The following is a 13272-nucleotide window of genomic DNA, read 5'->3' as shown; positions in this document are numbered from 1 at the left end:
AATCACATTTTGATCCCCCCAAAGAAGTCAGCTGAAGTATCCCCAACGGGGATAATCGCTATACCCCCCCAAACTATGCTCAGTATAACTCCAAATTTCACTTATTTTGTCATTTCTTGTAAGTTTAATTTTCTAGCTGTATTTCGAAATGATTGATGTAAACTATTCAGTTTTGGTAATTTCTACTAACCACCTACGTTGTTTAGTTGAACTTTTCACAAATAGACTTTCCAAGTAAAAGGAACAGTTCTTCTTTATTTTCGTCATTACGAAGGAAATCGTTCCACTTGCTAGGAATTGGTGTAGTTGGTGTTACTTTTGTCCTTATTCCTTCACCCCTGCTTTCTCTTGTGGAAGATTTTATGCTCTTTGAAGAGTATCTATCCAATATCAGATCCACTTGCTTTGCATGGAATGTGTCTGCTTCATTTTGAACATATTTGAAGAAATTACACTGGAAATAATTACAAAATGTTTCTACTGATACTGGTTGCAAAATGTAAACCAAAATTGCTCCATCAAATAACAAAACATCACAAGAATTAGGAAAGTGTTCTTCTTTGATGTTGGCTTCACTCTCTAGAACAGCCCTGGCCACGGCGAGCAGATAGTGGAAACTCTCCTCGTGAACGCTCACGAGCATTCTACGAGCAAATACCGTTGTTCGTGCTTCGTGAATCTTCGGGTTTTGTCCTTAGAGGAGCGGAAGTGTTGTCAACCTTGGCGGTAACAACTAGCTTACCAAATAAAAAAAAAGTATGTATAGTAACTGATTGCCATTTAGTGTATAGTGTTTTTTTACAATGTGGTAACCGTTAACTATAGACAACACAAACTGGTAACAGCAATCAAATGATAAACTATGTACGTTCCTTTTCTTCTTTTTTCTTTCCTTTTGTTAAAGAAGGATGTGGTGGAACCAAACCATCGCTTACATTTATAAAAAATTGCCAGTTTGCCCAATGGAAAACCAGTTTTCAATATATATATATTATCAAGTTCTTAATCCGAGTGTTACGCGCCTTTGGCGTGGGAGACCCGGGTTCAATTCCCGGCGGGAGCTCATGTGGTTCGGATTCCACGTTAATCAGTAGGTCCACGTCTCATATAGCCTCGCTGCTGAAAGGGACGCTAAACTAAAATCAACTCAATTAATCCGAGTGTGGGTATGTTGTTTCGCTTTTTAGGAAAAGAGATAATATGTTGATACGAAAAAAAAATACTGTAGCACTTGTTTGTAACTATCTAAGTATTATCTCCAGAAAATTAGCTTATGCATGTATGTGTGTACGAATAGGCTTAGCAAGGGGTTGGTTGTGGAGGTTAGAAGCCACTATCAATAGGAAGAATAGTATTTCTTACTCCACTTTTAAAGTGGGGCCGCGGTGGCTCAGTGGTAGAACGTTCACATCTGGTGCTTGGGGTCCCGGGTTCGATCCCAGCCCCCGCCAAGTGAACTTTGCGGTGGACAAACACCGTGTGCGTGGGTTTTCTCGGGGTTCTCCCATTTCCTCCCACTTTCTTCATTCTATCATTTCATTCATTACTCATCATCACCGTCTCCTTTAGCCTAACCGGTATAACCGTGGGACGTAAAACCCAAAGATTTCATTTCATTTTTTCCACTTTTAATGTTACTTTGATCGCAAAGAATCAAACAAAATATTAAGAGAGCCAAAGAGATTTTCCATTTTTAAGAGTGACCATTAGTGGGTACCATTAGTTTTTTTTTTTTTTTTTTTTTTTTTTTTTTTACAAAAAGTGTCTTTTTAATAAGGAAAAATATATTGTCCCTGGCTGGTTGCTTGCCGGTAGCTTGTTAAAAGTGAAAAAGAATGTTAAATCATATCAACGACTGAAGCTACACGCTTGTCTTTCTTCGATAGTTACTGACTGGTTTTGAAAGTCACGATGTTGTAGGCCTACTGTAACAGCGTAAACTTGGAAGGGAACGTTCCAACTGAATGATACGAACAATTATTCCCAATGTCTTGAACATGAAACGTGGATTGCACGGATAACGCTTAAAGTGGGCTGGACTGCACTGGAATTTCCTTCCGGCAAATTAGTGTTTGGTCGGAACTCAGTTCTTCTGTGTAATTGTCTCTTAACAACATTTGAACATTTCTTTTAGATAATAATATCTAACTAACTCTATGGCCTATGGAACCCGAAGGTTCAATGCGGCGTTTACAACATATTTCCACTAACTTCTGTCCTTAGCCAACTGGATCCAGTTTCTACTCTGTACTCTTATTTCTGCAAGATCCATCTTAATATTGTCTTCCCATCTACGTCTAGGTCTTCCTAGTGGTCTTCTTCCAATTGGGTTTTCAGTTAAAATTATGAAAGCGTTTCTAATTTCTTCCATTCTGGCTACACGGAATGGCCACCTGAGCCTTCTACACTTAATGACCCTAACAATGTTAAGTGAGCGGTATAAACTATGCAATTCCTCGTTATGAATTTCCTCCAATCCCCATTTACATCCGTCTTTGGTCCGAATACTACTACTACTACTACTACTACTACTACTACTACTACTAATAATAATAATAATAATAATAACAATAATAATAATAATAATAATAATAATAATAATAATAATACGCATTATTATTATTATTATTATTATTATTATTATTATTATTATTATTATTATTATTATTATTATTTTAATTATTTTCAACCTCCCGTCGTTCTGCTATCAATCTAGCAACGAAAGGCGTTCACAACTTAGCAAACGTGAAGCGAGTGACAAGTTACAGACCGAGTGCTAATGTAATACAATGTCACGAATTGTGTAAGCAAGCTAAAAAAAGGCCTGAAACAATTCGTTTTCGATTTTTGCAGTCGTTTTTACGTCTGTAAGCTGACATGTTTAATATTAGTTTCTTTCTTTCTTTCTTTCTTTTTCATTTGTTAGTTACTTCAACGCTAACTGTAACCTCTATCATGCGTCTTCCTGAATCAAAAAACGTACCAATTTTATTTCCTGCAGTGTTTTCGCGTCACTGCTTTCGAAATGGGGAGGGGGAGAGCACACCTGCACATTTCGCGCTTGCGTCTGCTCAATGCTTCAACATCGTGCGAATTTGTGACCAGGCTTGGCCGTAGGTTTTTTACCATCATGTGTGGTTGGCAACACTTATCGGATGCAGTGGAAGGGGCGGAGCTACCAACACCTGTGCTCACCTGTTCTTATCTCCGCTCGTTGTCGCTCACGCTTCGGCTCCGGGAGCCAATTCATGGGCAGGCCTGCTCTAGAAGCATAACTAAGTTGGACTATTTTGACGATTGTGAATTATGGCAGAGAGACTGTGGAATTGGTTGACTCTCGTGCTGAAAGAATTCATCCAAGTCAAGTCGTCTTGTGTTACTGACGCGTAGTAGCGACAGAATAGCTCAACGTCCATCTATTTGTAATTTTGTTTCATTTCTATTTGTTTTATTCTTTTGAAGGGAAGACTGAAGCACTAGAGAAGATTTTTTCATGGGCGAAAAGAATGGCTTGGTACATTCTACTGATCTTTCTTGCACAAATTCCTTGTACATATTAGACCCTTTTTTTCTGTTGAATATAGGGATTCAATTATATCACCGCTATAGATGATTCTGGAAGCAACATTAACAAGTCCACTATTTTCTTCAAACGGATTCCCAATTCGACGAAAACTTCTTTCATCTTTTCAACAGATGATTTAAATCTTTCTTGCATCGACGAGTAATCTTCATGGTGCTTATTATCAGGTTCACATTCATTATATGATATTTTGAATTCATTAATTAGTCTACTAATTTCTGGTTCCGCTGTCATCCATTTGACAAGAGCATTGTCGTCGTGTAAGAGACCAATCGCTCCGCCATCCCCTTTTATAATTCTGTTATTCTGTTCGTGAGCTGATCTATAGCTATTGCAGAGAAAGGTTTTGATGTCTTTCTTATCACAAAGTAACCCATTTCGAAAGCATAATCTCAGGATGTGTATCTTCCAACTTCTTCCAATCAAAAATGCGAACGGGAAGCCAACGAGCATAGTTAAGGTGGTCCATTGCGAAAAACAATTCTGCCATTAGTTTTAGTGTTTCAACGTAGAGCTTAAAATTTCCTTGACGCATGGCTCTGATGTAAATTAAGAGTAAAATCACGAGACGGTAATATATTATCCACAACTTAAACGTTGGACACGAAGATTCCTTTTCAGTATACCAGTCATTGAAAGATTGCCCTGATGAAGAATTATGATATGCATCACGCAGCAAATGATATAAAACTGTCAGAGTAATCTGATGAGCAAAACGAGCTTTCGTAATGCGAGTTACTTTCAATATACTGTCAGTGGTTCCTGGTGTTGCTACATCTGACTTGTATAAAATTTCTACCCAACCACTTCCATCTAACTATTTGCTATAAGATTCAGGAAGGCTTGTTCGATGTGCAATCCTCCCAGCATCAGAATTTGATGATTTCCGCCATATAACTCTGGCCAATTCCATTGAATTCGTTTCCCCAAGATAAATAGTGGTTGATCCATTACACTGCCGTGTCGTGACAAAACGCTGTAACTTTGGCGGAGCTGTTTTGCGAAAAAGAGCCGGAAAGTTTTCATCCGAAAATGTGATCTGTATCGTGTAGAACCAGTGTATCTTGACTTTGGAAACACGTGGTTACATGTAATGTTACGTAAATGCATGTTGTGTGATTAAATTTGGTGAAAATTGATTGGTTGACCATTATTGCCTAGTTACACTGGTTCTACACGATACAGATCACATTTTCGGATGAAAACTTTACGGCTCTTTTTCGCAAAACTGCTCCGCGAAAGTTACAGCGTTTTGTCACGACACGGCAGTACAAGAGCCGGAACTTGTCCTTTGTTGACTTTGTAAGTTGTCGTACCACATTCATTTCGTGCCGTATCATAGCAACAGATATAGAGTCTTCCCTAAACAACGGAAGCAGGCAGCATATATATTTGGCATTTGCAGAGTTTCAGTTTTCGAAACATGGTGTACAGACCAAGTGCAAATAGTGTCATTTTTTAAGCATGCTTCAAGCCAACACACTCAGTTTTTTTCTTCTGCGAAAAATCCATTTCGCGGAAGAACTTTCTCTACAAACTGCGGATTCTGTTGAGGTAAAACTGGTTCCTTATTAGTGATATAATCAGGAGGTACTAGAGCAGGGATGCAAATAACCACTCGCCCGGGGCGAGTGGTTTATCGGTGCGGGCGAGTATTTAATATCATAACCAAGGTAAGTAAATGATTTCTATTGTGGGATGTAGGCTAGTAGCTTTTTTCTTGGATGAGTAAAATTTTTGTTGCTTATTTGCATCTCTGTACTAGAGTATAATTATCGGGGAGAGCAGGAGCAGTTCTCATTTTTATATTCACTTATCCAGTGAGACATGGTCACGTCGAATGCCAGGGTATCTTTAGAAGGATGCTGGAAAATAGAAATGCTCGTACCATAAAAAGAATCCTTTGATGTGCTAGAAGGATTGTAGTCAATATTATCTAATGCTGCAACGGTTAAAATACCTCGACGAAGATTGGAAGGACAAACCCATTTCGTCACTTTGATTTATCAAGCACTGAGAAAGACTTCAAGATATTTCCTGTACACGTGTAGATGAATTGCCTTGTGAATGCAGTTCATTTATGAGGAATTTTTACGAGCTTTAGCATACACGCTCAGCCCAACATAGAGAGGAAGAGGTGGCTCGCGATTGCTTTATGCCTTGCAGCTTCTGTTTGAATATCGCCTGCTTTCTGATGGAAGTTATAAAATATAAGTTGGCTTGCTATCAGGCGATAAACTTGAAGTTGCTTGACTTGCGTTGCTATCAGGGGGTGACAGACGAATCATAAAGTAACATATTTACAGCAGCTATTAGTGAAGGAGGAACAGAATCTTCCTGGCAGTGATTCTCAAATTTTTCTGCAAAATGACTCTTGTGGTTTGCCATATCCTTTCGAAGCATCTTAACAACATGACTTAGTGCCATAGCATCTTCATCAATATCTTTCTCCAGCTCACTTATTATGTCAGATCCTTCTGAAAGTAAAACATATTCTCTGCCGGACAGATGAGCTGTTAGCTCTGGCCTGTGACGAAGAATCCTTTCATGAAATCTTGTACTATGAACTTCTATTTCTTCTGATTCAGGCTTCTTCATAATCGTCATTAAGCATGTTTTGTACAATTTAAAAACATCGCTCATTTTGAATCGACGACTTCTTGGTAACACAAGAATTGCGTAGGCGCCTCAAACTTTGCCTTTTTGTGTGATTCCGAACTATTCCCGCCGAAACATTACACGGGATTTACGCCATTGTTACTTTCAATGAAAATACTTCGAGAATAGTGCAGTTGTTATTACTCCAAGTTTTTTAAACACTCAGTTCTATCCGATTCATTTGACGTATTTCGAAACATGATTTGGAGTTCATTCCTTCCCATACTTACTCTGTGGGGCAGAAGGATGGGGGAGAGAAAAATGTTTGGTATTACTTTGTCGAACTTGTTTATAAATCTAGATACTTCAATAAATATTTCGAAAGAGACTTATCTTTATGGATGATAATTAATGGCAGCCATATTGGATTCATATAACCGGGCTGGGTCAGACTGTTTTGTGCTCTGGTGAAAATGTGACTTATGAAGAACACATCACAAGAGAATGATTTGTTTCGTACAATGCAGCATCCATCAGTGATGTTTTATTACGATAAATGAACTCTCGTTCGAAATTTGGGAAAATCAATCGACTCAATGCGAATCTTTAAATTGTCACAACTTCGTTGTTTATTACCTAATCTCAATGAATTATACACCAAACGAAAGATAATTTAATACTCTTTAAAAAGTTATACGGCATCTTTTTCGATAATCCCAGCCGTTTACTTGTTACTTTAAAAAATATGAGTAAACTCGATCATAAGAAATGTAAAGTTCCAAATTAAATAATTTCTGTAGGTGTTAATTTCAGGGTTAGGTAAAACCTTTTGCTAATTTGTTAGACCCTGTTATCTTCTACGTCGTTTAGTTTTTGAATCGTGAAGATTGGACTATTAGTTAAGGAGATATATGCCTCTAAAACCACACTATGAATCCGCAGAGGCGGCCATCTTTGATAGCCGCCATATTGGATTCTGGCCACCTGTCGGAGTGGGGCCACTTCGATTCCTGCTTAGTTGGATCAGGGAAACTACATATCCGAGTGGCACCTTTTTAACACAAAGTGCAGGGTTTGGCCCTTTTTTTCCCCCCTTAATCTTCCCTACTAATACGACGGGTTCTCCGTGTCATTGTCCGTGTCTGTATAAGCATTTCAACTGGAGCGGGTTAACCCTTCATTTTCCCATCTTTTCACTGTACAGTTTGCTGTCCATGCTAATAATGTTGTCTGAAAAACTTCAATGTAATGTTTTACTTTATTTGAATAACGTAGCCCATAGTGAATCAACTCATCTGCAACCTAACAGTAAAGTAATTTTAAGTGTCGACTTCCATCACGGAATCGATATTTGGAGAAAAAAGTCGTGATGAGCACAGCTTTAGCGGGAAGTAGAAGCACAAGCTCGAAATTTGAATTGAGAGATTTTAAATATTTGGCCTTCGATTTGACCTTGATGTTAGAAATCGGGACCAGCAACAATCCATTTCTTATTTGATAGGCTAATATCTAGATTTTTTTTTTTTTTTTAAAAAAAAAGCATGTTCGGTTTAACTGATAATTTTAGTGGTTTTCACAAGTCTAAAGTAGGTTTTTTTTCGCAACCTGTATGTAATAACGCAAAGTGGAAGCTTTCAATATGAGTGGAAAAATTAACATATGCTTGTGATCATGGCTATCGCTCGGGCCGAATTATTAACTAAATAAACCTTAGAGAGCTACGGGGACAAGAGTGAGTACATTTAAACACGTTCTGAAAGGTTCAGTGGGGTGTGTGTATGTCAGGTGCATAGCTATTGTCGGTGGATTTATTACATTAATAAATCTCTTATTTATTACAGTCAAACACACACACACACACACACACACACATATATATATATATATATATATATATATATATATATATATATATATATATATATATATATATATATATATATATATATATATATATATATATATATGGGGTAAGGCATTTATTGTCTCATTTTGAAACTTGAACCTTCAGACTTTATGTCCTGTTGGCCTAATTTTATCCCCCACAATATAGATTATCTAATTCGCACACTGGTAAGACCCATAATGTTATATCTTTTTTTAAAAAATTGAAAACTACTTACGTTAGAGAAAGGCTTTCAATCGTAGACAATTTAATTCCGTTTACTGTGGAAATCCTACGCTTTTTTCCTAGGGTAGATAAAGTTTCCGTCGGTTCAGCGAGGTCTTTCGGGCACTTCTCTTTTGTGATTCTTTTCATAGTTGTAGGGCTAATGTATAAAGCTGAATCTTCTCTTTCAATCACTTGATTCAATGGCAATAAAGGACCGTTGTTACGTTCTTTTTCGAAATATTTCCTAAGATTAAACACAAATTCCCGTGCCTCAGTTGTCAAGCCCTCCCCCCCCCCGTTTCCGCACTTCAGGCATTGTGTTCATAAACACAAACACACACACATACACATACTAAATTTATATTTTAGGTCTGTGAATAATACGAAATCAAACTATGTTCCACTGGTGAATGAAAACAACAACAATTACACCACAATATTCACACCAATGTACTGAGATGATAACACAAAAATCAAAACAACCTGACAAGACAAAAACTTTCACAGTAATGAGTAGGTATAAATGCGACAACACCGTTCTGTTACCATGGAAACAAACAACCTAGTGTTTCTAAATGTATTTTGGTTGGTCTAAACCAATCCTCCCCTTCACATATTGGTGAAAAAAAAAAAGTCTTCTAAGAAAAGACAAACATAGCTGGATCATGTTCGTTAGTTTCCAACTACTCAGTTTCTAAATCAGTCCTTATGAAAAGCTCATTATAACATTTTTTTCCATGTCAACAAATTTCCTATAAAGACCATTAGAAATTCTACTAATTTCAGCCTGACATTCCAAATCACGGTTTATTGAACTTGAACTTTAGAAAAGCCGTACACACTCGCTACCCTCTTCTCTTCCAATTCCACGAAAACTTACTCCCTGCGGCGACAGGAAGGTAGACCGGTTGTTGTTCCATGTAACCCCACTTCTATTTACGTAGCAAACTTGTCAAAAGGACAGAGTTGTGTCAATAAGTGGATAAAGAAAAAAAAATATTCATTATTGTGGCAATATCGTTAGGCCTAGTGGAACTACGTTGTGTGGAATGTTGAGGAGTAAAGTGAAGTACGATTATCTTTTAAATATCTAGTTTGTAAATATTTCAACTTATAATCTGATTCAATCAGTGGTAAAGTAATTCTATTCCTTCGTTGTTCTGTCAAGTTGTCGCTTTGATTCTTCTTGCTATGACAGTTCGCAACACTGTCGTCAACTTACACGATGTTAGATTTGTCACAGCTCAGGTTATGATGCCCTTAGAATAGTCTCATTTTCAATGTTGTTAACTCATGGTTATTTTTCAGTTTTCACAAAGAATGCTTGTCAAATAGTTGTCATTTCATGAAAATGGGCTAAGAAAATGAAAAAGAGAAATCAAGTGAACTCGCTGTTCTTATTGAAGATAATAAGTTCCTTATAGTATTTCAGATCTTGGTTTGACCTTTCATTAGAGATGAGGAAATAGTCATTAAAAAAAAAAAAAAAAAAAAAAAAAAAAAAAAGAGAGAGAGAGAGAGAGAGAGAGAGAGAGGGATAGAAAGAAGTTAAAGAGGATAAAACCTGTTTTAGTGATTCATTACTAATTTTTCAGTTATAATTTGTATATCGCCTTTTTAAAATACGATCAGAATAAATGACCATTTAAAAGATGCAAAAACCGAATATTCGGTGCCAGAAATGAAATAATGTACAAAGGAATCTTCAACATTTAAGAACTTTTATAATATTGGATAGAAATGTTCATAACTTTTGAGTCTTATTTTTTTGTGGCTGCAGTGAAATTAAGAGGAGATACTATGTGCATGTTAAATAATATGTCTTTATTCCTGTGTAGAATCTAGAAAGTTTCTTGGAAAATGTTGAATAAGATGTTGATAGAGTCTTCATACTCTCATGACTGATATTAGTTTATGGTGTAACTTTTCTATTAGATATCAAATGAAAGGATAAGTCACGAGGATTCAAAATATATTTTATATGTATTTTATTACATATAGCAAAGGAAATAAAATAATAAATTCTCTATTCAATAAATAAGTAAACTTAGTATTGTTGTATTGTTGTACGGTGTAGTCGCGTGTTTGAGGAGCTCCGCAAATTTAATTAATTTTGAGGTTTAATTGTGATTTGTTGGTGAGAGAGGTGTCTGATCTTGGCTTCCTGCATGTTCTGAACAGGTTGGGGAGCATAGTGTGGTCTGCGGGCGCTGGCCGGTGCTGAGGGGTGTGTGTGGTGTTGTCTTCTTTCATCACTCAGAACGTTGTGGTGTGGTGCTTTGCTTTCATCGTGTGGTGCCTTGTCCTATGTTTCTGTTTGCAGGAGATCCAGGAAGTAACGTGCAATTTTGATCCATTTCGTATTATATGCATTTCAACAGAAAATATTTATGTCAGTTATTAGTCGATAAAATTCGAATTCAACAATCAAAAATATTATTTTTTATAAATCCTAAACAATGAGAAAACAATGGAAAATAATTCTAAAAATAAATCTATAAATGCAAACTGTTCACTAGATTTATCCATCTTATTCGAAAATGAAATTTATTGTTCTCAATGCGATAAATTCCCGACAAAGAAAGGATATAATGTACACAAGACTAGAAAACACGCTACGCAGGAACAACCTCAACTACGGAAGACTTTACGCACAAGTTGGCTAAATTAAAATCAAATATATGGGTAATAAAAAGGATTCCAAGAGGCATACGAGGTGCTGTAGCAGACAAACTTTCTTCTATCATTAGTGATTGCGCCAAGAAAAATGATTTAACTTCTTGGAAGAAACTGTTAAGATTTGCTTTTCATTATCTACGAATTCCCAGAAACTGAAGAACATCCTCAGTCACTAACATAACTAAACAAAATTTAAGAGAGTCTTCTGTAGTAGAATGTCCTGCAATTTCAAGTAAAAAGATCAAACCCGACTTATCTAAACTGATTACAGCCAAAATCGCTGATTTTGATACAAGAGGTGCCTTAAGATTATGATACCCGACGATTCTCTGGCTCCTTCGAGTGATGAAACTTTTGTTAGTCTACAAAACAAACATCCGTCTCCTTCCAGAATTTTAGAAACGCCGGAGCAACCAGAGTGCTTGACATTTTCTCTCCTTGTACATGAAGACATGGTATCAAGAGCAATCCATAATTTTAAGAGTGGCTCTGCTTTTGGAATCGATGGCTTATCCCCTCAACACCTGAAAGACTTATTTTCTAAATCTACAGAAGCATCAGCGTCTGTTTTACTAGATGAAATCACGAAACTGGTTAACACCATTTTAAATGGAAACGTAAATCAAAACGTGTGAAAATACCTTTTTGGAGCCAATTTATGTGGGTACGAAAAAACGATGGCGGAATCAGACATATAGCAGTTGGATGTGTTTTTCGACGACTATCATCCAAGATACTTGTTTCGCTCGTTTACAACCAATGCTCTCAATACTTACAACCACACCAACTGGGGTTTGCAACTAAAAAAGGTAATGAAGCTATTATACATGCCATACGGACATACATAAAGAGAAATTAAAACGCAAACAAAGTAATCTTAAAAATTGATTACAAAAATGCCTTTAATTCGGTGGAAAGAGACACAATGCTAAAAGAAGTGAAATCTTTTATGCCACATTTGTATTTTTTTTGGAAGGGGGGGGGGCAAAGCTATGCTTATCCATCAATATTATTTTATGGAGAAAGAACTATTTCATCGCAAGTAGGGAGATCCTGCAGGTCCAATGTTGTTTACTTTGGCTATTCATCCGATAGTCCAAGCGCTGTGTTCTGAACTGAACGCTTTTTATCTGGATGATGGAACCTTACGAGGATCGCCGAATATAGTCATAGAGCATTTAATTACAGAATCAAAGAAAATTGGGCTAGAGGTGAATCCATCGAAATGTGAACTCTATTACACATCGAGTAAAATAGACACAGAGGTAGAAATCCAATTTAGAGAGCTGTTGCCAGGCATACGTATTTTACAACCAGATGAATTATCGTTATTAGGGTCTCCGCTCCACGAAGAAGGATATGATCTTCATTTCGAGAAACATATGAATAGTTTCAAAGTAATAACTGAGAGAGTAAAAAGTTTACCAAATCACATAGCTTATTTTCTTCTCAAAAATTGCTTCGGCATTCCAAAGCTAACGTACTTTTTAAGAACTGTTCCAACATGGAAAAGACCATCTAAAGTTTTACAGATAGATAATTACTTGAAAAAGGCATTACAGCTAATAATCAACTATTCCCTAAAAGAAACCCAATGGACACAAGCAAGCCTTCCAGTCCGCCTAGGAGGTCTAAACATACGGAAAGCATCGGACTTGAGCCTACCAGCCTTCCTTTCCTCTTGCCATGGGGTGCGTCCACTTGTCTCCAATATTTTAAATAGCTCAGTTGACAACGTGGATATACATCACATGGATGAGGCTTTGGAAATTTGGATATACACATATTTTACCGGATTTTGTCACAGTAAAATTCCTGAGACAAAAGAATTACAAAAAAGTTGGGATATTATTGCAGGAAGTAATAGATAATGAAGTAATTTCTGAAAATATAACTGACACTGTGCGTATGAAAGCTTTAAAGAAAAAAGAGACCGATGCTTGGTTGCAAGTCACGCCATCTAAAACAATTGGTACCTTTTTAGATAACAAAGTTTTTCAAATATGTGTAGCTTTGCGTCTGAGGGTAAATATCTGCCATACATTTACTTGTATATACATTTATCACGTTTACTCTTACAACTCATGCGATGCAGTCACCAAGTGTTAACGACAGACATATTTATAGGAAAAGCAATCAATTGCCAGTACCACTTGTTTGTTGACTCTATAATTTGAGACATTTTCATCTAAGAGATCGACGCAACCCATGAAGAGACTGTAATTACTAAACACAGCTGGCATATTTACTTCGATGTCCTACTTTAATGTCCTATACCATCGTTTAACTTTGGTCATAG

General features: G+C 36.7%; 2 protein-coding genes across 2 annotated transcripts in view; one reads left to right on the top strand and one right to left on the bottom strand.

Moving 5' to 3' along the window:
• Nucleotides 1-9048, bottom strand: part of LOC145684752 (uncharacterized) — a 272066-nt gene extending 263018 nt beyond the window's left edge. Inside the window, exon 1 of the mRNA XM_081757125.1 lies at nucleotides 8305-9048. Coding sequence (XP_081613251.1) covers nucleotides 8305-8441 — 137 coding nt within the window. The 5' untranslated portion in view covers nucleotides 8442-9048. The remainder of the gene's footprint in view (nucleotides 1-8304) is intronic.
• The window catches only part of LOC145684750 (uncharacterized), a 106872-nt gene that overhangs the window by 58778 nt on the left and 34822 nt on the right, over nucleotides 1-13272 (top strand). The window lies entirely within an intron of this gene.

The sequence above is a fragment of the Thermobia domestica genome, chromosome 5, assembly GCF_964235325.1.
Source record: "Thermobia domestica chromosome 5, izTheDome1.hap1.1, whole genome shotgun sequence".
Taxonomy (NCBI): Eukaryota; Metazoa; Arthropoda; class Insecta; order Zygentoma; family Lepismatidae; genus Thermobia; species Thermobia domestica.
The sequence above is the reverse complement of the archived record's forward strand: the minus strand, read 5'-3'. Positions and strand labels throughout refer to the sequence as shown.